Source organism: Oncorhynchus gorbuscha, linkage group LG24, assembly GCF_021184085.1.
Source record: "Oncorhynchus gorbuscha isolate QuinsamMale2020 ecotype Even-year linkage group LG24, OgorEven_v1.0, whole genome shotgun sequence".
NCBI classification, from domain to species: Eukaryota; Metazoa; Chordata; class Actinopteri; order Salmoniformes; family Salmonidae; genus Oncorhynchus; species Oncorhynchus gorbuscha.
In genome coordinates this window covers 42,146,962-42,172,685 of record NC_060196.1, presented here as the reverse complement: position 1 = coordinate 42,172,685, position 25,724 = coordinate 42,146,962, and the positions used below count along the sequence as shown (strand labels likewise).

The 25,724-nt window shown below is 43.6% G+C and overlaps 1 protein-coding gene across 7 annotated transcripts in view; it reads right to left on the bottom strand.

Moving 5' to 3' along the window:
* Window positions 1-289: 289 nt before the first annotated feature.
* LOC124012037 (triple functional domain protein) overlaps window positions 290-25,724 on the bottom strand; it is a 128,663-nt gene continuing 103,228 nt past the window's right edge. For 3 of the 7 annotated variants that reach the window (XM_046325388.1, XM_046325391.1, XM_046325395.1), the window contains 28 exons: window positions 24,898-24,927; window positions 24,435-24,586; window positions 24,108-24,207; window positions 23,629-23,872; window positions 23,091-23,201; window positions 22,472-22,656; window positions 21,566-21,736; window positions 15,325-15,420; window positions 12,905-13,053; window positions 12,568-12,634; window positions 12,247-12,350; window positions 12,085-12,154; window positions 11,693-11,875; window positions 11,350-11,400; window positions 11,007-11,084; window positions 10,586-10,774; window positions 10,230-10,410; window positions 9,771-10,079; window positions 9,087-9,667; window positions 7,785-8,032; window positions 7,502-7,637; window positions 7,217-7,244; window positions 6,783-6,945; window positions 6,256-6,377; window positions 5,968-6,046; window positions 3,989-4,189; window positions 2,624-2,762; window positions 290-2,362 (listed from right to left, as the gene is read on the bottom strand). In XM_046325388.1, the coding sequence (XP_046181344.1) occupies window positions 1,790-2,362; window positions 2,624-2,762; window positions 3,989-4,189; window positions 5,968-6,046; window positions 6,256-6,377; window positions 6,783-6,945; window positions 7,217-7,244; window positions 7,502-7,637; window positions 7,785-8,032; window positions 9,087-9,667; window positions 9,771-10,079; window positions 10,230-10,410; window positions 10,586-10,774; window positions 11,007-11,084; window positions 11,350-11,400; window positions 11,693-11,875; window positions 12,085-12,154; window positions 12,247-12,350; window positions 12,568-12,634; window positions 12,905-13,053; window positions 15,325-15,420; window positions 21,566-21,736; window positions 22,472-22,656; window positions 23,091-23,201; window positions 23,629-23,872; window positions 24,108-24,207; window positions 24,435-24,586; window positions 24,898-24,927 (4,740 nt within the window). In that variant the 3' untranslated portion in view covers window positions 290-1,789. The remainder of the gene's footprint in view (window positions 2,363-2,623; window positions 2,763-3,988; window positions 4,190-5,967; window positions 6,047-6,255; window positions 6,378-6,782; window positions 6,946-7,216; window positions 7,245-7,501; window positions 7,638-7,784; window positions 8,033-9,086; window positions 9,668-9,770; window positions 10,080-10,229; window positions 10,411-10,585; window positions 10,775-11,006; window positions 11,085-11,349; window positions 11,401-11,692; window positions 11,876-12,084; window positions 12,155-12,246; window positions 12,351-12,567; window positions 12,635-12,904; window positions 13,054-15,324; window positions 15,421-21,565; window positions 21,737-22,471; window positions 22,657-23,090; window positions 23,202-23,628; window positions 23,873-24,107; window positions 24,208-24,434; window positions 24,587-24,897; window positions 24,928-25,724) is intronic. The other 4 variants (XM_046325393.1, XM_046325394.1, XM_046325389.1 and 1 more) reach the window with 3 other exon arrangements.

Genomic DNA, 25,724 nt, shown 5'->3' with positions numbered 1-25,724 from the left:
ACTTTGGTATATCAGTAAACTTCTATAGAAAAAGAAAAAGTGACAAATAAAAAATGATTCATTGATCTAGCCATAAGTGCCATGTAGAGGGTGACGGTTAGGTTACCTAGGAAGTAATAACCATAGGATTCAAATGTCCTATGGGGACACTCAAAATGGCCACCAGCACCCATTATGGCATCACTGACCTGAATGGGGATGTCCGTTCTACTCATTCTAATTCTATGGTGATGAGTTAACACCCCGACAGGGTCATAGGTCAAATAATGAGGACTACTACCAGCGGAGCTTGCAGTACCAAGTACATGCTTTTATCTCTATTTATTACATGTACAACAGATGTCTTCTTAAATAGTTGCATAAAATGTTAAAGCCGCAACATTGCACATGATAAGAATGGGGGAAACATAACATACATTGAGTGCATTTACAGTATTCTGTCTTCCTGCTCCTTTTCCTCATTCACTCTCCATCCGATTGACCATCTCTGCTGCCACTCAGGCTCAGTCGCCCAATTGGTGATCTACTACATTTAATTTGCAGGATTATTTAGTCCCAAGAATGTTCTCAAAAGCAGGCGGCCATTTTGAAACAGGAGGGTCAGAAGGCAGTTAAGAGTCTATATACAAAGTAAGGCTTAATCATCTTAAATCTGCGCAACACCATTTTTGTTTTCTAGTAAAAGCAAAAACAAAACAATTAATTATTTTCTGTTGTTGAGACTTTGCAGCAGTCAGCAGAATCTCTTATCTTTACTTAGATTAAGGTTTCTTAGATTAAGTACATAAGCGCAGCAATTGGAAAACTCTGATTAGACATAAAACTATCTCAACAAAGTGGAGGAGCTCAGTCAATGGATGAGTCCTCTCCAGGCTGTAAAGTAGCGTAGCGACTTTCTACTGCTGAGCGTTTTTCTTCAATCTTCTTTTGAAATGTTAATTTGAGTTTTTTTGTTGTTTTTTTTCAAAAACTTTTTTGAAAAGTTGTGAACAATGTTCTCTCTCTTTATACATTGGTTCTTTAAGAAAGGGGGTGTCTCAAAAGTCTTTGAGTCACATATTGTAAAAGCACAAAAACAAAACGGCTCTCTCTTTCTCTGGCAACAAGAGGGAAGGGATGGTTGCTTTGTGCTAACACTAGCTTCCTTGACAACACTCTCTCCTCTGAAATCTCTGTTTGTTTGACTCTCAGTAAGATAGAGGACAAATATGTTACTCCATCGATTTGTCAGTATTTTTCATGTTTTAGATTTTTTCTTATTTTGAAAATCAGTTTTAGTGTAAACAAGCAAGCAGCAGTAGACTGGTGAGGACATTGTCATCCTTATTTTGATTGGCTAAGAACTCAGTGTGTGTTCTCTCAGGGAATACTCTGATTGGCTAAGGACCTCTAGGCCTACAGGCCTCATGTTTTGATTGGTTGAAGGACCACAGGACTCTTTAAAACCACAACATATCTGAAAGAGGATGAGATCAGCGAATTTCATTTTTCCCCCACCTTATTCTTTCTCTGAGATGCCCAGTCCCAAATCAACCCCTAGTCAGTACCCCCTAGTCACCTCATATAGATCTGAAAGGATTTGGATAGGTCTAAGCAATATGGTTCTATCAATCCCGTCTCCACCTTGTCTTCTGAGAGGTTAGGTGGAAATAATATTGCTCATACCTATTAAATCTTCTTAGATCTACACAAGCAGCTAGTGGGAATGTAGTGAGGAGTCCGTTTGGGACTGGACGTCCGGTTCTCTCCTTCCTATTAGGGTGGTGGGAGGGGCATCTCTCTCCCTCACTCAGGCCAGTGGCTGTAGCCGGCTGTGTAGTAAGCTCTGTACCCCTCCGATGGGCTTTGCGTCTGTCTGGTGCTTCCTCCTGTCTATGAACAGCACTAGGCGAGATGTGTCCAGACACCCACCTTCCACCCTACCCTGTCCCTGGACGTCTGCTGACTTGGCCTGGCCCTGGACCCAGGGCTCCTGCAGACATAGCCCAGCCGGAGGCCTCCTGGACGGGTCGGCCCTCAGCAGAAGGCAGACAAACTCCCGGGCCCCCTGGGTCACGCCCTTGAAGTAGTGGTGGGGGAAGCTGAAGTCTAGCTGACAGATGTTCAGACACGTCTCCTCCACGCTCTCATCCAGGAAAGGAGAGGCCCCGCTCAGGAGGACGTAGGTCACAACCCCCAGACTCCAGAGGTCAGAGGTCAGGGCGGCCGGCTCCCCCAGGACCAGCTCGGGGGAGGAAAACTCGGGGCTTCCCAGGAGAGGGTGGATGTAGTGGGCACTGTTGAGCTGGACGGCATCCCCGAAGTCAGTCAGTTTGACCACGGGCTGGCCGGACGAGGTGTGGGACACCAACAGGTTCTCAGGCTGGGGGAGAGGAGGGAAAGAGGGAGGAGAAGGAGGGAGAGCGATATGGGGGAGGGAGATGGAGTATAAATAGAAGGTTTAGAAAAGAGAGAGGTGGAGAGAAAGTGAGAGAAAACAGAGGGGAGATATGGGATAGTATAAATAGAAGTGAGAATGGAGAAATTAAAAGGATAGAGATAGGAAGAATGGAGATATGAAGGAGAGGAATAGAAAGGAGAGACAGAATTGAAAAGAAAGATGATGAATACCACAGTACAGTACCTTTAAGTCCAGATGGGCTATCCTACAGTTGTGTAGGTAATGTAAAGCTTCTAGGATGTTCCGTAGGTAGCTGGCCACTTTCTCCTCAGTCAGATTCCCCCAGCTGACTATGTAGTCCAGAAGACGACCCTGGTCAACCCTGTAGAGAGAAACACACACGCACACGGGTCAAGCAGATCTGTGAGAATGTTGAATGCTACTCTGTGTGTGTTTGTATTCACATCTCCAGGACCAATCTGTAGCTGAAGAGGTCTAGGAGTGCATGTTGAGCGATTAACCAAAATGGAAATGGAGAAGAGACAGAAGAATCTGCGATGGAGAGGGATATAGAGCAGTTGCTTCGTGAGGTATCTCTACCTGAACACAATCTAAGTGATTGATAGTTGGTATTCAGCAGTCATAAAAGTATTCCTTATGTACTTTGTAGAGCTACTAAAATAGTGATTTTGAACGACAGCAATGGCAGCAGCTCTATAGAGATGAGATGATGACTTGGAATGAAATAATAAAGTCATCAAATAAAACAAATGTAATATACACTGAGTGTACAAAACATTAAGAACACCTGCCCTTTCCATGGCATAGACTGACCAGGTGAAACATATGATTCCTTATTGATGACACCTAAATCCACTTCAATCAGTATAGATGAAGGGGAGGAGACAGGTTAAATAAGGATTTAAGCCTTGAGACAATGGAGACATGGATTGTGTGTGTGTGCCATTCAGAGTGAATGGGCAAGACAAAATATTGAAGTGCCTTTGAATGGGATATGGTAGCAGGTACCAGGCACACTGGTTTAAGTGTGTCAAGAATTGCAACGCTGCTAAATTTTCACACTCAACAGTTTCCAGTGTGTATCAAGAAAGGTCCACCACCCAAAGGACATCTAGCCAACTTGACACAGCTGCAGGAAGCAATGGAGTCAACATGCGCCGGCATTCCTGTGGAATGCTTTCGACACCTTGTAGAGTCCATACCCCGATGAATTGAGGCTGTTCTGAGGGCAAAATGGGGTGCAACTCAATATTAGGAAGGTGTTCCTACTGTGTTGTACACTCAGTGTACACAACAGCTGAAATATTTCATTCAATTACAGAAATGTGAATAAATGATGGTTAATAAGTGCTAAGCAGTAATGGGCAGTCACTACCACCATGGGCCTAATTCTTTTATTCTGTGTTGTTAGAGAATTCAGTCCACAAAATGCATAGTGCATTTCATGTAAAAAAAAATATATATTGAAATCGAAAAAACTTGAAACTTTTTTCTCATCGAACTGACCTCAAAAAGCACTAATCACTCAGCACTAGTGTGTGTGTGTGTGTGTGTGTGTGTGTGTGTGTGTGTGTGTGTGTAACTCACATCTCCAGGACCAGTACGTAGCTGCTGGGGGTCTCATACGTGTCCAGCAGTCTGACAAGGTGTGTGTGTTGTAGTCTCTGTAGCAGGCTGAGCTCCTTGGTCACCTGGTCTCTCTTCATCAGCTTCTTATTGACCAGCTTGACCGCCACCGTGCGTTTGCTCGAATTGTGGTCACAACGCTTGACCACAGAGAACCGGCCCCTGGGGCAAGGAGAAGAGGTTACGGTGGTCATCTTCAGGCTGATTCTTCATCATTATCATTGAATCGTCATTAACCCCTTAAGGTCGATGTCCCGCCCGTGGTTATCAAATTAGCATAATATAAAAATGTGTTAGTTTAAGCTATAGATATGGCTTTGTTTTTTGCATTGGATGTGTCTCAATGCACCACATCCACCTATGTAACACTTTCGCATTTGAGGTGCAAGATGACAGAGCTAGAGCGGTGTTTGTCAGACCATGAAACATACCGAAAATCGGTCTTCTCACAAAATAAGGGGTTAAATACATGTCAATAAAAAGAACACATTTTCCCTGATCTTTCTTATATCTCTCAGACACTTCACAACAAACTTCCTTTAGGTTTTTTGGGGGGACTATCTTTTGTTCCGTGTAGTGAATCTGTTATTCAATGTGTTTGTATGGGATAACAGCAGTAAGGTCCAATATTTTTTTTTTCATCAAATATATATACATTACAAGTCAAAAGTTTGGACACCTACTCATTCAAGGATTCTTCTTTATTTTTTACTATTTTCTACAGTGTATAATAATAGTGAAGACGTCAAAACTATGAAATAACACATATGGAATCATGTAGTAACCAAAAAAAGTGTTCAACAAATCAAAATATGTTTTATATTTGAGATTCTTCAAAGTAGCCACCTTTTGCTTTGATGACAGCTTTGCACACTCTTGGCATTCTCTCAACCAGCTTCACCTGGAATGCTTTTCCAACAGTCTTGAAGGAGTTGCCACATATGCTGAGCACTTGTTGGCTGCTTTTCCATCCAACTCATTACAAACCATCTCAACTGTGTTGAGGTCGGGTGATTGCGGAGGCCAGGTAATCTGATGCAGCACTCCATCACTCTCCTTCTTGATCAAACAGCCCTTACACAGCCGGGAGGTGTGTTTTGGGTCAGTGTCCTGTTGAAAAACAAATTATAGTCCCACTAAGCGCAAACCAGAAGGGATGTTGTATCGCTGCAGAATGCTGTGGTATCCATGCTGGTTAAGTGTGCCTTAAATTCCAAATAAATCACGACAGTGTCACCAGCAAAGCACCATCATACCTTCTCCTCCATGCTTTACAGTTGGAACCACACATGTGGAGATCATCCGTAAACAAGGCAGTTGGAACCAAAAATCTCAAATGTGACTCATCAGAACAAAGGACAGATTTCCACCGGTCTAATGTCCATTGCTCGTGTTTCTTGGCCTAAGCAAGCTCATTTTTTTATTGGAGTCCTTAAGTAGTGGTTTCTTTGTAGCAATTCGACCATGAAGGCCTGATTCACGCAGTCTCCTCTGAACAGTTGATGTTGAGATATGTCTGTTACTTGAACTCTGGATTTATTTAGGCTGCAATCTGTGGTGCAGTTAACTCTATCTAATGAACTTATCCTCTGCTACAGAGGTAACTCTGGGTCTTCCTTTCCTGTGGCGGTCCTATGTTATGTCATAGTTTGGATGTCTTCACTATTATTTTACAATGTAGAATATCATTTTAAAAAACAGAAAAAATATTAAATGAGTGTGTGTCCGAACTTTTGACTGTAGATTTTTTTTATACTTCAAGGTGTCTTAAAATTCTAAATCAAATACCAACATTATCCTTGCTATGACACCTTCTTAAAATGTTTTATATAGCTTAGCAGTACCCCTCCCCTCCCCCAGCTTAGACAGGGTTTAGACTCTTTAGTTATGTACAAGAGAACACACACACCTAGGGGTGTTAAGAACAGTGTGTACTGTACCTGCCCAGCTCTGCCACCTCAGTGTAGTGGGACTCAAAGTTGTCCTTCCAGCTCACCCTGACCCCATCATTGGACACAGCTACACACAAAAGGGGAATAGTACAGTTAGAAGAGCCGAGTCATTTTGACTCAATATGAATTTAAAATATCTCTGCCATTTTTAAAGTCATGCCCCCCTCCGTACTTGACTTTTCCTAAATATGTAAGTCATCTATCGTTACATGACATTTATTACTACTTAATTACTGTCCTGTGGCAGTATGTATGTACATGTGTGTGTGGTCTTACCTAGCACTCTGAGGATGGCTGAAGATGTCACTGAGCCCAGGTCGTTAGCGGCGACGCAGGTGTAAACACCGTCGTCCACCGAAGACACACCTACTATCCTCAGTGTCGCCTCGCCCGTTTCACTGTCACACACACACGCACGCACGTACACACGCACACGCACACACACACACACACACACACACACACACACACACACACACACACACACACACACACACACACACACACACACACACACACACACACACACACACACACACACACACACACACACTTTAACAACCTTATTGTTTCACTGTCTCACAAACAAGTGATACCTCTGTGTCGTGTGTGTGTGTGTGTGTGCCTGTCACCGTGTGTATGTGTTCCTCTCTGTGTGTGTGTGTCACTCTCTCTGTGTGTACCTGTCACCGTGTGTATGTGTTCCTCTGTGTGTGTGTGTCACTCTCTCTGTGTGTATGTGTTCCTCTGTGTGTGTGTCACTCTCTCTGTGTGTGTGTGTCTCTCTCCCCCTCTCTCTCCACCTGTAAGCGATGCAGTGGTGTCCATTGTTGTTCAGGGTGGTCTGGTCAGGTCCCCTCCAAGTGACAGTAGCTTTGGGTCGGCCACACACCTTACACCTCAGAGTCACACTCTCCCCGTTGTCACACGTCACCTCACTCAGGGGGACCAGGAACTCTGGTTGAACTAAGGGTCAAAGGTCAAATTACATCATCACTGAGCAGCTGAGAGTGCCAGAGGTTGTGTCAAAGCGAGAGCATATAATTTATTTACATTAATTTGTTTGTTTTTAAATGTGTTTTTCTGTTCATTCTTTGATTATTATTTAATATTGTACAATAAATGTATTGTTTGTATGTGGAAAATGGTCATGTACGCAAACAATATATGTAGATCTGTATATCAATTCTGTTTTATTGAGGGGATCTTTATTGAGACGACACAATGAGAGACTTACCATCATAGATATAGTTGGGATTTAGAAGCTGAAAAAAACAGACAGCAAACCAAACATCAGACATCATAAAAGTACGTTTTGTGTCGTTCTGATATTCTTCGTTGGTTACTAGTAACACATCAACAATAGCACAGCCTAGCTCTCTGATGTGGTGAACATTCATCCTAGCCTATTGCTTATACCAATCCAAGCCTCTCCGAACCTACATAAGTAGGCCTGCCTAGGCATCACGGGTAGGGCTAGTGGTCGTTAAGGACTGGACAAAAATGATTGATGATGATTTACCTTTACAGAAACCTTATTGGTTAGCCCATCTCTGGACTTCCTGTAACCGTTTTCCAGCTTGCTCTCTTTCTTTCCCTCCTCTTTCTTCTCAGACTTCTTGCGGATGCGCAGGGTGGTGTGCCAGGATGAGGACTTCCTGTTTACCCAAATAAGTACAAAGTTGAAAGGTATATGATATACTACTAATCAATAACATATATGTCCTCATACCACACAATTCCTAGTTTTAGGCTAACAACATTTTGTGTGGTGTCACACTAAAATCCTTCCCACAGTCTCTTACTTGATGGTTCCGTCTGGGCAGTCGGGGATGATGGTGGAGGTGTGTCCCAGAACGTAGCCGGGGATCCAGCCCTCGGCGGCGGGGCCCTGTTCTGTAGCGGCCCGGAACACTAGGAACATGTTCTGTTGGTTAGAGGCCAGGATCTGGACCACCTCTCCCTGGGAAACACTGATCTCATCCTCCTTCAGGGCCACGTAGTCCTGGGTCACCAACATGGTCGACATACTACTGCTGCTGCTGCTTTCACTCTGTGGAGATGGGGGAGGGAGATGAGGGGGGGAGGGAGAGATGGGGGAGTGGTGGAAGCATGTTGAATAACTTGCAAGAAACTCACTCACCCCCCCCCGCCCAACACAGACACGTAAATCAATCCCCTCATCAGTAACAGGCCAAACACACAGATTCTGTCATGGCACACCAACCTACACACACACACCTCACACTCACAACGAGGTTTAGGTGGAGAGGGAAGAGGACGGACAAAAAGCAGCAGAGTGAAGAGGAAAGAGATACTATTGGAGTAGAGCTTTAGATACTCCTCCATGTGAGTGCTGTGGTTAGCCATCCATTCACCAGTTTAACAAAATAACTTACACACCGCCGTGAGAGAGAGAGAGAGAGAGAGAGAGAGAGAGAGAGAGAGAGAGAGAGAGAGAGAGAGAGAGAGAGAGAGAGAGAGAGAGAGAGAGAGAGAGAGAGAGAGAGAAGAAAAAGAGATTGGCACCACTCCTCCTTCGGAGAACGAGTGAATACGATGGAGATGTACACACTCAGGTGGAGGTGTTGAAAAGGAGTTTCAGTTTCAGGTACCTCGTCAGAAGCGTTGTTAGAGTTAAATAGAAATGCGAGTCGTTGTTAAAGACTGAAGTGTTATTAAAAGCCTTGTTAAAAAAAGAGGAGAAAAAGTCTTCAGTAGAGTTTAGTAGAGTTGTATTAGAGCGTACAAAGCGGTGCAGCGTTGTTAGAGACAGTGACAAGAGACACGTAGTAGTAACAGTAGAGGACTACGAAGTAGTACAGTAGTAGTGGATTACTACTTGGAGTGCAGGTAAAGCTTGGTTAGAGAGGTGCGTTGTAGAGTAGTTTAGTACAGTTGTCAATTCGTTAGATGCATAGTAGTAGTAGAAGACTACTACTAGTAGTAGTAGAACATGTAGTAGCAGTTTAGTAGAGCCATCTCCAGTGGGATGCAGAAGGACACAGGCAGACAGGACAGGTCTCCCGTGGGTGCTGGATTAGTCAACCAGGAGCAGGAGTAGCACTAGGCCGCACTGGAGCCTGGGCAGCGGGTACATCTCTTACCCCGTTGCTCTGGGTGGACTGCTCGCTGGTGGATGAGCACGTACTCATGCGGTCCGCCTCCTTGCTGTGGGTGGAGTGTCTGTGGGAGCCTGTCGCGGACTGAGAGGAGGTCTGGAACGTGTTTTGGTTCTGTCTCCCCATGGTCTCTCCTGTCTCCCCTGGGAAGGTGAAGGAGCCGGGCCGACTGGCTGGAGAACCAGGCATGGAGCTCCAGAAGGAGCCAGAGCCAGACTTCAGGCCAGGGCTGGGAGGGGGAGGCGGGAGGGCGTCTTTCCCAAAGGCGGGAGTTGCCAGGGGGGAGGCCATGGGGGAGACGGTGCCTGGGCGAGGCTTGCTGGGGGTGGAAAGAAGCACGGGCCCAGAGAGAGGGGCCACACTGGCCCGGGGAATAGGGGGGATGGGAGGGGGCTGGTCGGTTGAGGCCGAGAACGTGCGCTTGCCCTGGGGACTGCCCCCTTGGACCCTCACCCCACGCTGGGCCTCCCTCGTGTCCCTCACCCCCCCCGCTGGAGCCTGCGACCCAGGGTTCGCTGAGACGGTGTGAGGGAGCGAGCAATGAGGGGGGAGACGAGGGGATGAGCCTGAATCACAAGTGAGGAAAACTGAGTGAAGGGAGGGAAACATCTTAACCAGGGAAATGTCATCACACACACCCTCTGTAATACTGGGAGAGGCTATGCCTACCTGACATCTTGTTGGGGCCGTCTGGGTCTGCGGCCCCCGGGTGGTGTGGGTGTCGCAGGGGCTGGGGCAGGCGGGAGGGCTGAGGGATCCTGGAGGGCCTCCTGGAGGAGCCAGCTCCGCCCTGGGGACCACCTCCAACGAGGGGACTACCTACACCGAGGGGACCAGTGAGAGGCACACCCTGTAGACCTCCAACAGGGGCCACACTGGGCATGACGCTCCCCACTGACGGAGCGTCGCTGCTGGGTAGACATGGTCCGTCGCTAGCCCCTACATGGATCCTCTGGTACTCTATAGGGGAGGTCAGAGCTGGAGAGAGAGAGTGAGAAAGCGAGGGACAGAGATTGAACAAAATATTAACCTTTGCAGTATTTATTTTGGCTACATCACAAACCACAACATTTCAAAATGAACTATTTTGGAATGAGTTACGCAAAGGGTTTATGTGAGTGCGTGTACCGTTGAGGAAGTTGCGTTGGCTCTCCAGTATCTGGCTGATCTGAAGGGTCCAGACCTGACGCACTCCCATGTGGGAGGAGTGGAGGACGAAGGAGTCTACGCTGCTATTGGTCACCCGAGAGGTCAACATAAACTTACAGGGGTCACCGTCCACACTGTCCTCCAACCCCAGACAACCGATCTGGAGAGAGAGAGGAATGGAGGCAGAAAGAAAAAGTTTCAACACACCTTCATCAAGACATTGAGGGATGGATACAGCCGTCAAGACTTACATTGTCTTTCCATGCAGAAAAACGCAGAAAAAAAAATATTAAGGGAAAGAAAAGGAGAGAAACTGTGTTGTTGCTAGACGATACCTTGATGCTGTTCTTGTATAGGAAGCCAGGCATGGAGAAGCCTCTCTTCTTGTCCAGTGGCTCGCTGAAGATGACAATCTGTTCAAAGAGGAAGACCCTTCTCTCTCTCATTCTCCCTCCTCCTCCCTCGGGGTCTGATACCATGAAGGTGTCCTGGAGCAGCAGACGACCCTGGGCCACAATCTTACCCTGGAGGGAGGAGGAAGGCGAAATAAAGAAAGAAAGTAGGGAACAAAAGTGAGTAGCAAAATGTAGGAAGAGGTGAAGAACGAAAACGATTAAGGGAGACAGCGGAGAGCAGAGAGGAAGGACAGAAAATAAGACCATGTGAAATTGGTGGGTTGATTGATCTATTCTTAAGTCTTTAAATGTTTGATATTCTGTTTTGTTGTGTAACTATTTCATGTCAGGGTGATCTTACGTCAAATCCTTGGAGTCGCCCCACGTTCATCATATCGTTGCATCTCTTTGGTACGATGCACATGATCTCAACTCCTTTCTGTAGGCCACACACACACACACACACACACACACACACACACACACACACACACACACACACACACACACACACACACACACACACACACACACACACACACACACACACACACACACACACACACACACACACACACACACACACACACACACACACACAAAATGGGTTAAAAAACACATGGTTAAGGAAATAAAATATAGTATAAAAATGTATAAAACAAAATGAAAAGACTACAGGAAAGACAGTGTCCTCTCTTCCTCACCTCCAACTCTACTGAATCCAACCCTGCCTTTTTAGAAAATTTGAGGAAGTCCTACAAACAAAACCAGACAAAATGTATTTGATATTACCAAAAGGTGAAAGATAATGATTACACAATGATAAGACAACATGTTAGAGTAAGGTAACAAACTGATTCGATACTGGGCCCCCTGGTACGGCTAAGAAATGGGTGTGATTTAGCATCCTCTGCTGGACAACTAAGAACATGATAATGAACAGCACTTAGTTCCCTAACATTTACATTACATTATAGTCATTTAGCAGACGTACAATCATCACAAGACGATGATGAAAACACACACAGACCCACCCACTCTACCTACCTTGAGCAGTAGTTGGTACTTCATGATTCTCTGGACGGGTTTGATGAGGAGGTCAGTGATCTGGAGACGCTGACCGAGACGTTGTTTCAGGTCCTCGAAGTAGGTGTCGATGTACTCTGACACGATGTGTTCCGACTTGGGCTTGTTCTGACAGTACACTATGTACATGTGGAGCCTCCGCTCCTGAAGACCGAACACACACACACACAGGGTTAGGATACTGTAGATATATACTCACTCACTCTCTCACTCTCTCACTCTCTCACTCTCTCACTCTCTCACTCTCTCACTCACTCACTCTCTCACTCACTCACTCACTCACTCACTCACTCACTCACTCACTCACTCACTCACTCACTCACTCACTCACACAGCAACAGTCAATCACTCACATGTTTGACGAACAGCGTTCCAAGTCGGTCAGGGTCTTCCAGACACTTCTCTAACTCTCCCATGAAGAAACTACAGAGAGAAAGAGAGAGGGTTAGCAAGGCATATCCATTATATGTTGTGTGTGTGTGTGTGTGTGGTGTGTGTGTGTGTGTATGTCATACTCTCTATGCCAGTCGTAGATCTGGTGGATGTTTCCAAAGACTATCTTGTCTTTTCCCTTCATATCGTCTGGTACCCCTTCCTCCTTCATCCGAGTCATATAGCTCTGAAACACACACACACACACACACACACACACACACACACACACACACACACACACACACACACACACACACACACACACACACACACACACACACACACACACACACACACACACACACACACACACACACACACACACACGTGAACATCAATTAACTCTAGAGGAAGAGGATGTGAGGTCAGAGGGAGGGAGGAAGTAATGTGTTTGGACTCACCTCCACCACCAGGCCCAGGTCTCTGACGTAGTCCCTCTCTGTCTCCACCAGCTCCAACAACACATAACTATACAGAGAGAGAGACAAAGAGAGACAGAGAGAGAGGGTCAGTAACATGTCTTAAACAAGAGTGTCAAACGAATAAAATGAGTTTCAGTGTAGTGTCCATATTAGGATAGCTTCAGTCAAATGGTGCTGAGACTAAGTTTGTCCTAATATGGACACTAACATTGAGCGAGAGAGAGTGAGTTACCGAAAGTGCTAGTGATCCATGTTGGAAACAAATGGAATTGCTTTAACACCTTATAACCAATACATCTATCAATCCAGTACATACTGTCGTCGCTTGAGGAAGCCAGTCTTGCGCTCTTCCATCTCATCGATGGGAGAGGAGGATGAGAGGAGGGAGTTATCAGAGGGGTTGAAGGAGGGAGAGCTGCTGTCCCCGTGATCTACTGAGAGAGAGCTAGGCCTGTCCTCTAGAGCCTGGAGAGAGAGTGAGAGAAAGAGGGAGAGAGAAAGAGAGGGAGAAAGAAAGAGGTAGATTGTAAACGAGACAATGCCTCCCTGTGTGTGTGTATATATATATAGAGACAATGCCTCCCTGTGTGTGTGTATATATATATATATATATATATATATATATATATATATATATATATATATATATATATATATATATATATATGTATATGTGTATTTGTGTGTGTATGTATATGTATGTGTGCGTGTGTGTATGTAAGTGTGCGTGTGTATATATAATTTTCATCATAGGTACACTTCAACTATGACAGACAAAACGGGAAAAAAATAATCCAGAAAATCACATTGTAGGATTTTTAATGAATTTATTTGCAAATTATGGTGGAAAATAAGTATTTGGTCAATAAAAGTTTATCTCAGTACTTTGTTATATACCCTTTGTTGGCAATGACAGAGGTCAAACGTTTTCTGTAAGTCTTCACAAGGTTTTCACACACTGTTGCTGGTATTTTGTCCCATTCCTCCATGCAGATCTCCTCTAGAGCAGTGATGTTTTGGGGCTGTTGCTGGGCAACACGGCCTTTCAACTCCCTCCAAAGATTTTCAATGGGGTTGAGATCTGGAGACTGGCTAGGCCACTCCAGGACGTTGAAATGCTTCTTACGAAGCCACTCCTTCGTTGCCCGGGCGGTGTGTTTGGGATCATTGTCATGCTGAAAGACCCAGCCACGTTTCATCTTCAATGCCCTTGCTGATGGAAGGAGGTTTTCACTCAAAATCTCACGATACATGGCCCCATTCATTCTTTCCTTTACACGGATCAGTCGTCCTGGTCCCTTTGCAGAAAAACAGCCCCAAAGCATGATGTTTCCACCCCCATGCTTCACAGTAGGTATGGTGTTCTTTGGATGCAACTCAGCATTCTTTGTCCTCCAAACACGAAAGTTCTATTTTGGTTTCATCTGACCATATGACATTCTCCCAATCTTCTTCTGGATCATCCAAATGCTCTCTAGCAAACTTCAGATGGGCCTGGACATGTACTGGCTTAAGCAGGGGGACACGTCTGGCATTGCAGGATTTGAGTCCGTGGCGGCGTAGTGTGTTACTGATGGTAGGCTTTCTTACTTTGGTCCCAGCTCTCTGCAGGTCATTCACTAGGATCCCCCGTGTGGTTCTGGGATTTTTGCTCACCGTTCTTGTGATAATTTTGACCCCACGGGGTGAGATCTTGCGTGGAGCCCCAGATCGAGGGAGATTATCAGTGGTCTTTTAGGTCTTCCATTTCCTAATTTATTGCTCCCACAGTTGATTTCTTCAAACCAAGCTGCTTACCTATTGCAGATTCAGTCTTCCCAGCCTGGTGCAGGTCTACAATTTTGTTTCTGGTGTCCTTTGACAGCTCTTTGGTCTTGGCCATAGTGGAGTTTGGAGTGTGACTGTTTGAGGTTGTGGACAGGTGTCTTTTAAACTGATAACAAGTTCAAACAGGTGCCATTAATACAGGTAACGAGTGGAGGACAGAGGAGCCTCTTAAAGAAGACGTTACAGGTCTGTGAGAGACAGAAATCTTGCTTGTTTGTAGGTGACCAAATACTTATTTTCCACCATAATTTGCAAATAAATTCATTCAAAATCATACAATGTGATTTTCTGGATTTTATTTTCTCATTTTGTCTGTCATAGTTGAAGTGTACCTATGATGAAAATTACAGGCCTCTCACATCTTTTTTAAGTGGGAGAACTTGCACAATTGGTGGCTGACTAAATACTTTTTTGCTCCACTGTATATAATAATGGCACAGGACATACACATGTCTTGTCTGCTAAATGAACAAGCCTCCCCATCCAACCTGACAGAGCTTGAGAGGATCTGCAGAGAAGAATGGGAGAAACTCCCCAAATAAAGGTGTGCCAAGCTTGTAGCGTAATACCCAAGAAGACTTGAGGCTGTAATCGCTGTCAAAGGTGCTTCAACAAAGTTCTGAGTAAAGGGTCTGAATACTTATTTATATTTAATACATTTTCAACTGTTTTTAAACATCTGTTTTTGCTTTGTCATTATGGGGTATTGTGTGTCGATTGATGAGAAAAAACAACAATTGAATCAATTTCAGAATAAGGCTGTAATGTAACAAAATGTGGAAAAAGTACTGAATACTTTCCCAATGCACTGCATGTTAATGAACGGACAATTACCGTGAGAACGGCAGTCTTTTGCATGACAATAACCGGCTGACAAAATGTTATGACCACCACAGCCATAGTCCTCACCATCTTGCTCTTGACCAGTTCCTCGATGGCGCTCACCAGCTCTGCTGCGCTGGGCGTCTCAGAACTGCACGGCCGGACGGACAGACGGGAGGAGCTCTGGACAGGGATGCAGGGAGTAAGGTGTTAACATATTCCCCTCAGCGTAGTCTTACTACATGATTTGGCTAAAGGCTTCATTTAATACCATTCCTGTTCAGTTATCCATCAAACAACCAATCAATAAAAGTTCACTTGTGGAACACCCTTTCAAGGGAGAAAATTCAAAACATTTCATCTGGAGAGATGGACCCAAAACTACTGAAAAGACAATTTAAGAAAACATATTTTTTTTCTGGATAGATCCACAAATACTCCTGAGGCATGTAGCCTGTATGTTGGTGATGTAGAGGTCGGATGTTGGTTTGTTTACTATGACGTCCCTCTACAATGTTACTGTTATGGTTGTATTTTTGATCCTCTGCTCTCAATGAATGATCCAATGTTGACCAGAACAAGAAAGAGGTTCTGATATGAAGTTGAAGGGTAAAGTGAATCTATGATCGCTAAAAGAAAGTGCTTAACGTGATGAAAGGGGAAACAGTCTGCAATGAGTCTCCTAGGAACGAGGTCAAATCTATGACATTGAAAAACAAGAGCAGGAAAGAGGTTACACAGGTGTGCAAGTGAGAAAGTACAAGTAAAAAATAAGTAAAAAACAAAGAGTAAGAGAGTGTAAATGAGAGAGGTTAATGTTAGGAGATGTAAAAAAGAAAGAGTAAGAGAGTGTAAATGAGAGAGGTTAATGTTAGGAGATGTAAAAAAGAAAGAGTAAGAGACTGTAAATGAGAGAGGTTAATGTTAGGAGATGTAAAAAGAAAGAGTAAGAGAGTGTAAATGAGAGAGGTTAATGTTAGGAGATTAAAAAAGAAAGAGTAAGTAAATGAGAGAATGATGTAAAAAAGAAAGAGTAAGAGACTGTAAATGAGAGAGGTTAATGTTAGAGATGTAAAAAGAAAGAGTAAGAGACTGTAAATGAGAGAGGTTAATGTTAGGAGATGTAAAAAAGAAAGAGTAAGAGACTGTAAATGAGAGAGGTTAATGTTAGGAGATGTAAAAAAGAAAGAGTAAGAGACTGTAAATGAGAGAGGTTAATGCTAGGAGATGTAAAAAAGAAAGAGTAAGAGACTGTAAATGAGAGAGTTAATGTTAGGAGATGTAGGAAAGAGTAAGAGACTGTAAATGAGAGAGGTTAATGCTAGGAGATGTAAAAAAGAAAGAGTAAGAGACTGTAAATGAGAGAGGTTAATGTTAGGAGATGTAAAAAAGAAAGAGTAAGAGACTGTAAATGAGAGAGGTTAATGTTAGGAGATGTAAAAAAGAAAGAGTAAGAGACTGTAAATGAGAGAGGTTAATGTTAGGAGATGTAAAAAAGAAAGAGTAAGAGACTGTAAATGAGAGAGGTTAATGTTAGGAGATGTAAAAAAGAAAGAGTAAGAGACTGTAAATGAGAGAGGTTAATGTTAGGAGATGTAAAAAGAAAGAGTAAGAGACTGTAAATGAGAGAGGTTAATGTTGTAAAAAGAAAGAGAGAGGTTAAGAGAGATGTAAAGACTGTAAATGAGAGGTTAATGTTAGGAGATGTAAAAAAGAAAGAGTAAGAGACTGTAAATGAGAGAGGTTAATGTTAGGAGATGTAAAAAGAAAGAGTAAGAGACTGTAAATGAGAGAGGTTAATGTTAGGAGATGTAAAAAGAAAGAGTAAGAGACTGTAAATGAGAGAGGTTAATGTAGGAGATGTAAAAAAGAAAGAGTAAGAGACTGTAAATGAGAGAGGTTAATGTTAGGAGATGTAAAAAAGAAAGAGTAAGAGACTGTAAATGAGAGAGGTTAATGTTAGGAGATGTAAAAAAGAAAGAGTAAGAGACTGTAAATGAGAGAGGTTAATGTTAGGAGATGTAAAAAAGAAAGAGTAAGAGACTGTAAATGAGAGGTTAATGTTAGGAGATGTAAAAAAGAAAGAGTAAGAGAGTGGGAATAAGAGGTTAATGTTAGGAGATGTAAAAAAGAAAGAGTAAGAGACTGTAAATGAGAGAGGTTAATGCTAGGAGATGTAAAAAAGAAAGAGTAAGAGACTGTAAATGAGAGAGTTAATGCTAGGAGATGTAAAAAAGAAAGAGTAAGAGACTGTAAATGAGAGAGGTTAATGTTAGGAGATGTAAAAAGAAAGAGAGTAAGAGACTGTAAATGAGAGAGGTTAATGTTAGGAGATGTAAAAAAGAAAGAGTAAGAGACTGTAAATGAGAGGTTAATGTTAGGAGATGTAAAAAAGAAAGAGTAAGAGAGTGGGAATAAGAGGTTAATGTTAGGAGATGTAAAAAAGAAAGAGTAAGAGACTGTAAATGAGAGGTTAATGTTAGGAGATGTAAAAAAGAAAGAGTAAGAGAGTGTAAATGAGAGAGGTTAATGCTAGGAGATGTAAAAAAGAAAGAAAGAGACTAAATGAGACTGTAAATGAGAGAGGTTAATGCTAGGAGATGTAAAAAGAAAGAGTAAGAGACTGTAAATGAGAGAGGTTAATGCTAGGAGATGTAAAAAAGAAAGAGTAAGAGACTGTAAATGAGAGAGGTTAATGCTAGGAGATGTAAAAAAGAAAGAGTAAGAGACTGTAAATGAGAGAGGTTAATGTTAGGAGATGTAAAAAAGAAAGAGTAAGAGACTGAGAGGTTAATGTTAGAGATGTAAAAAAGAAAGAGTAAGAGACTGTAAATGAGAGAGGTTAATGTAAGAAAAAAGAAAGAGTAAGAGACTGTAAATGAGAGAGGTTAATGTTAGGAGATGTAAAAAAGAAAGAGTAAGAGACTGTAAATGAGAGAGGTTAATGTTAGGAGATGTAAAAAAGAAAGAGTAAGAGACTGTAAATGAGAGAGGTTAATGTTAGGAGATGTAAAAAAGAAAGAGTAAGAGACTGTAAATGAGAGAGGTTAATGCTAGGAGATGTAAAAAAGAAAGAGTAAGAGAGTGGGAATAAGAGGTTAATGTTAGGAGATGTAAAAAAGAAAGAGTAAGAGACTGTAAATGAGAGAGGTTAATGCTAGGAGATGTAAAAAAGAAAGAGTAAGAGACTGTAAATGAGAGAGGTTAATGTTAGGAGATGTAAAAAAGAAAGAGTAAGAGACTGTAAATGAGAGAGGTTAATGTTAGGAGATGTAAAAAAGAAAGAGTAAGAGACTGTAAATGAGAGAGGTTAATGTTAGGAGATGTAAAAAAGAAAGAGTAAGAGACTGTAAATGAGAGAGGTTAATGTTAGGAGATGTAAAAAAGAAAGAGTAAGAGACTGTAAATGAGAGAGGTTAATGTTAGGAGATGTAAAAAAGAAAGAGTAAGAGACTGTAAATGAGAGAGGTTAATGTTAGGAGATGTAAAAAAGAAAGAGTAAGAGACTGTAAATGAGAGAGGTTAATGTTAGGAGATGTAAAAAGAAAGAGTAAGAGACTGTAAATGAGAGAGGTTAATGTTAGGAGATGTAAAAAAGAAAGAGTAAGAGACTGTAAATGAGAGAGGTTAATGTTAGGAGATGTAAAAAAGAAAGAGTAAGAGACTGTAAATGAGAGAGGTTAATGTTAGGAGATGTAAAAAAAAGAGTAAGAGACTGTAAATGAGAGAGGTTAATGCTAGGAGATGTAAAAAAGAAAGAGTAAGAGACTGTAAATGAGAGAGGTTAATGTTAGGAGATGTAAAAAAGAAAGAGTAAGAGACTGTAAATGAGAGAGGTTAATGTTAGGAGATGTAAAAAAGAAAGAGTAAGAGACTGTAAATGAGAGAGGTTAATGTTAGGAGATGTAAAAAAGAAAGAGTAAGAGACTGTAAATGAGAGAGGTTAATGTTAGGAGATGTAAAAAGAAAGAGTAAGAGACTGTAAATGAGAGAGGTTAATGTTAGGAGATGTAAAAAAGAAAGAGTAAGAGACTGTAAATGAGAGAGGTTAATGTTAGGAGATGTAAAAAAGAAAGAGTAAGAGAGTGTAAATGAGAGAGGTTAATGCTAGGAGATGTAAAAAAGAAAGAGTAAGAGACTGTAAATGAGAGAGGTTAATGTTAGGAGATGTAAAAAAGAAAGAGTAAGAGACTGTAAATGAGAGAGGTTAATGTTAGGAGATGTAAAAAAGAAAGAGTAAGAGAGTGGGAATAAGAGGTTAATGTTAGGAGATGTAAAAAAGAGAAAGTGTATGAGATGTGAAATCATTATAATAATAATAATAATAATAATAAGGGAATTGGAAAACGTGTATAAACGATAATGAACTGGAACTGGCCCTTGAAAGAGAAAAAAGAGATGTAAGATATGAGCTTTAAAGAATCAGAGAATACAAAATAAAGATGTGAGATGAGTTAAATATGAACTGTACACTGCAGAAGGACATTGATAAAGAAAGGAGGGACAATAAAGTGTATGAGAGTCTCACCCTTGCTGTGCTGTCTCCAGACTGTGCTGTGCCCCACTAAGGGTCTGTGTGTGGTGGGGTGTTGGGCTGCACCCTCTGGCCACGCCAGGGCTTACAGTAGGTGCCAATTAATCACACGGTGCAATGGGGTTAACGCACACAGGGGGTGAAGACGGGTGAGGAGGGGTGAGGAGGAGGGAGTAAGGGGGGTCTGAGTCATCGGTTTGTCTGTACGAGTGTTCCCAACGCAAGACGTTGCCCTTAGGTACAGATCTAGGATCAGTTTGCACCAATTTTATCCGGAATAGTGTGAAAGAACGCAAAACTGACCTTGCATCAGCCTCTAGAGACTTCTACCTACTCAGTTCTGCATGTGCCTCCGAGTTATTCTGAGGGTGCAATCACGCAACAAACGGAGGAGTTACCAGGCAACGAGGCAAATAAATATATATTTTTTAAATGTAAAAGTGCATAATAAAATTGAATGTCGTTTTTCGAAGGAGCTAGTCTGATGATGATAAAATGTAAAATAATCCAAACTAAAAAATAAAGATGGAGAGGGGGAGTAATTCTATAGTTGAATAAAGCCCTGCAGATACTGAGAGCAGAGAGTGAGCAGATTTGGGCGTAGAAGAGAGGCTGAGAGAGCAAGCGAGAGTAAGGTAGGCAGAATAAAAGAGAGAGACGTTTGGAAGAGTGTCCTTTTCCTCAGAGAGAAACCTAGAAAGACCTAGAAGACAGGAACGGCGTAAAACCTCTACATCTGTTGTCCTTCAACTAACTTTCATAAGAAGAAATGGAAGAAAAACAGCAACTACGTCTATAGTACAGCTACCGATAGGGGGAACAGAGAGAGGAGAGAGAGTGTGAGAGAGAGGAGAGAGAACTGAAGTATCGAGGGAAGAGAAAAGGAGGGAGAGAGAGATGGAAGGATTGTTTCAGGAGATGGAGAGGTATGGAAACTGAGACAAAGCAAAGACAGGACATAAATCAAGGTAATGCTATAGCATGGTAAACAGTAAACAGACAGCAAACCAACGATACAGTCGGAAACAAAAACAAAAAGAGAAACACAAATTAGTGTCAGAGAAAAACGCTGCTGTGCCAAGAGAAGGTGAATCCACGACGGCAACAGTAACTGATGCATTTCCTTGCATTTCTATTCCAATAGCAGCCTCAATGTTTCATAATCAATTTTCATCGAGGCCTGTATTCACAAAGAGTCTCCGAGTAGGATCAGTTCTGCCTTTCATCGTAATGAATAAGAGAAGGGACCCAATCCTAGATCAGCACTCTTACTCTGAGACCTTTTGTGAATTATGGCCCCTGCTAAGAAGGACGTGATAAGAAAACTAACTCAAATTGATGTAATGTTTGTCTGTAGAATATAATAACAAAAGAATCAAACTCATGACTAAATCATAGGAGAGAGAAACCGTAACAGAAAGGATGAGTTTGCTGGGTGGGAGATCTTCGATTTACATTGGAGTCATTTAGTAGACACTCTTATCCAGAGAGACTTACAGAAGCAATTAGGGTGAAGTGCCTTGTTCAAGAGCACATTTTGTACTGTTTTTATTAACAACAACAAAAAACATTGAATTAATCAAATATTATTATTAATCTTCTTTCTCAAATGAAGGGTAGTTGAAATGGGGGTAGTTTAGGGTTGTTACTGGTTATAATCAGATCTGTCATTTTTGATGCGTCTACCAGTTGATCTCGGCTCTCTTTTCTTTACCCCCCTCCCCACCCCTCCACCTTACCCTCCTGAGAGTCAGGCTGACCTACTCTCTACCTCCCCTCTCCCCTAACCCTTACCTTGTCGTCCTGTGCGTCAGGCTGCAGTAGGCTGTGTTGCTGGATGGCCATGGGGGGTGGTAGGGGTACAGAGTCGGCCCCCTCCTCACCCTCCTCCTCTCCACAGCTCTGCATCCCAGAGGACGAGGACTTGGAAAGGGTCCCACTAGAGAGGCCCTCGTTACGCACTCTCTGTAGATGAGAGAGAGAGAAGAGAGGGAGAGGGAAAGAGGTTAGATAGAGATAGAGACAGACAGAGGAGAGAGTAGAGAGAGGAGAGAGGGAAGAGGTTAGATAGAGATAGAGACAGACAGAGGAGAGAGTAGAGAGAGGAGAGAGGGTAGAGAGAAAGAGGTTAGATAGAGATAGAGACAGACAGAGGAAAGAGTAGAGAGAGGAGAAAGGGAGAGGGAAGAGGTTAGATACAGATAGAGGAGAGATTAGAGAGGAGAGAGGGAGAGGGAAAGAGGTTAGATAGAGAGAGACAGACAGAGGAGAGAGTAGAGAGAGGAGAGAGGGAGAGAGGAGAGAGGGAGAGGGAAGAGGTTAGATAGAGATAGAGACAGACAGAGGAGAGAGTAGAGAGAGGAGAGAGGGTAGAGAGAAAGAGGTTAGTTAGAGATAGAGACAGACAGAGTAGAGTAGAGAGAGGAGAGGGTAGAGAGAGGAGAGGGTAGAGAGAGGAGAAGGTAGAGAGAGGAGAGAGGGTAGAGAGAGGAGAGGGTAGAGAGAGGAGAGAGGGTAGAGAGAGGAGAAGGTAGAGAGAGGAGAAGGTAGAGAGAGGAGAGGGTAGAGAGAGAGAGGGTAGAGAGATTAGAGAGGGTAGAGAGAGGAGAGAGGGTAGAGAGAGGAGAGGGTAGAGAGAGGAGAGGGTAGAGGGAAAGAGAAGACACAGACACACAGAAGACTTTGAGGTCTCCCCCTTACCTCCTCCACAGTCTCGTCCTGGGGTGTAGCAGCGCTGTCGTCAGAGTCTTTCTGGGTGCTGCCCGTCATCTCGCCACTCTTCCTCACCTTCTTGTGTTTGTGCGCCAGCTTCTTCACGTGCCCATCTGCCTTGCCACTGCTCAGACGACGCACTGGGCTGGTCAGCCACTTACGCAGGGTGTTACCTGGGACAAGGCGATAGAGAATGTTAACACTGACATCTAGGCACGCACAATCACACACCTTCTCCTTTTCCACCACTGTGAATTTAGAACTGTTTGTTCAATCCCTTTGCAAAAAATTGGCAAGGTGAGTGTGTTTACCTGGTCGTTTAGGTCCAGGCGAGGTGAGTGTGTTTACCTGGTCGTTTAGGTCCAGGCGAGGTGAGTGTGTTTACCTGGTCGTTTAGGTCCAGGCGAGGTGAGTGTGTTTACCTGGTCGTTTAGGTCCGGGCGAGGTGAGTGTGTTTACCTGGTCGTTTAGGTCCGGGCGAGGTGAGTGTGTTTACCTGGTCGTTTAGGTCCAGGCGAGGTGAGTGTGTTTACCTGGTCGTTTAGGTCCGGGCGAGGTGAGTGTGTTTACCTGGTCGTTTAGGTCCGGGCGAGGTGTGTGTGTTTACCTGGTCGTTTAGGTCCGGGCGAGGTGTGTGAGCCCATGCCGTGATGCCCGGGCTGCAGGGTGGCAGAGGAGCCTGGCATGATGGAGTCATTACTACACACTGACAGAGTGTCTGGATAGGAGGAGAGGGAGAAGGGAGAGCGAAAGAGAGGTTATCAAAGTCTTGAACACACCCATAACATATCTGATAAAAACCATCATTATAACCTGGGGTGTTCCAGCCCTGAATGCTGATTGGCTGACAGCCGTGGTATATCAGACCGTTTACCACGGGTACGACAACATGTTTTTTACTGTTCTAATTACGATGATAACCAGTTTATAATAGCAATAAGGCACCTCGGGGGTTTGTGGTATATGACCAATATACCACAGCCAAGGCCTGTAACCAGGCACTCCGCGTTGCGTCTTGACTGAGAACAGCCCTTAGCCGTGGTATATTGGCCATATACCACTCCCCCCCTGGCCTTATTGCTTAAATATAGGACTTTTCTGAAACTCAAAAGACGCTGTCCCCTACTACAGATCTCCTCACCCACCTTTATGGTTGAATATCCCCTCCATCTCCAGGGAGGAGCGTGAGTGGGCGATGCAGAGCATGGCGCAGGGTACCAGTCCCTCGTGGGCAGGGGAGCGGTCCGTGGTCCTCACCAGACACCAGTCAGGCTTGTCATGGCACCTCTCCAGAACCTCTACAGTCTGGCCCCTCCGGACGGTCAGCTCGTTGCTGTTACCAGCCATGAAGTCATGGATCACCACGGTTAGCTCACAGCCACCAGACAGCTGGAGGAGAGGAGAGAGAGATGGTCAGGGGGAATGTAGAATCATACAAGGAGGTGAATAGATCATGATTACATCATTCCCCTAGGAGGGTAAAGCAGGCAACATAGTCCTCAGGTCCTTTTCAACTCAAGCCTTCTCTTCATGATAAAACGTCATTTCAGAAATACTGTGTGCTGTTCTCACCCGTCTGTGTTCTGTGAGGCCAGAGAGATGACCAGAGTGTGTGTGTGCTCACCTTGTCACTGTCCAGTGTGTTCTGTGAGGTGCGTGAGGCAATAGAGATGGTGTCTGGTTGGCTGCTGCCATCACCCTGGCTGTCCAAGTCCTCTCCATCCCTATCAAACCCCAAACACAGACAGAGGTCAGTGTGTGTGTGTGTGTGTGTGTGTGTGTGTGTGTGTGTGTGTGTGTGTGTGTGTGTGTGTGTGTGTGTGTGTGTGTGTGTGTGTGTGTGTGTGTGTGTGTGTGTGTGTGTGTGTGTGTGTGTGTGTATACACGCATATAAGTGTATGTGTGTCTCTGTGTGTGTAGGTGTGTATAGTATACTAATGCACTTGTGTACCTGTACCTGCGGTGTCCCTTGTGGTGCTTGGCCGTGGCAGACTTAGGGATGTGTATGGGTTCCTTCAGAGCTCCTCTCAGGTGGATGGTTCGATCCTGAATCACCTCCCTGATGTGTTTGATCCAGTCCTGCTTGTTCTCAATGCTCGACGCCTGCCATTGGCCAGGGAGAAGGGGTCAAAGGTTACTTCCCAAAATCACCACAGTCTCTGAAGTCATATTTGAGTCTAAACAGCTCCATAGACCCCACTGGAGAAGAAACAGTTATATTCCAATACCCACATTAGCATAGCATTTAGAATGCATGCGCATCACATGGCTTCATTCTCAGTAGTAAGCTAGTGTGGACATTGAAACACAGAAAAGGGAGAGTAGGAGAGGAGACAGAGAGTTCCACAGTAGAGTATTGAGATGCAGCTGAGGGCTGTGTTAGGTGTTAGGCTAGTTAGTACAGTATTACTCACCATCGATCCATGTTTGCATCCCTGACTTGGCTTTGGTTCAAATATAGAATAGAGAATTTCACTTTTTTGTTTTTAGTTCATTTATATGACATTTTCTATGAGGACAGAATGTCTGGAGATGACGGACAGACAGCAGTCACAGTATGATGGTGGTGGCCAGTTAATGGTTAATATGGGCAGCACAGGTAGATGAGCAGAACAGGAACAGAGTCAATACACTGGGTTAGACACATCGGGTTCGGAGCAGGGAAACATACTTTTCCAACCACTGGCACAAACACAAAGCTTCAGTATTAAAACTAGCTTTGGAGGTGGGTGCTCAAAAAAGTAAGATGTTTAGTTTGGTGAGGAGAGAAAAAAGAGAGAGCGATGGAAAGAGGAAGAAAGGAAGATGGGAGAGAGAGAAGGACAAATTAAAGAAAGAGGGTCAACATGTGAGGTGTCAAATCATTAAAAAAAAGAAGAGATCCATTTTTCTAGACAATAAATATGTATAGGCCTCGACTCCATACAAAGGATATAGAATGTAGTGGGAGCGTGTGGGAGCTTGAAGAATTGTTGGAGTTTAGGGGTTAAAGTTCATGTCAGTGGTGTTGGCGTAAGCATGTTAGCCCACGGTTGGTTAGCGAACGAACGGTTAATGTTCAGAGATACAAACATAAACAAAACAGCCCAAGACGCAGATGTACTGTACTAGACTAGACTGTATGATAGAACAGTCATCAGACAGAACACAGAGAGATAAAGAGACCAGGGTAACAGATGTACTGTACTAGACTAGACTGTATGATAGAACAGTCATCAGACAGAACACAGAGAGATAAAGA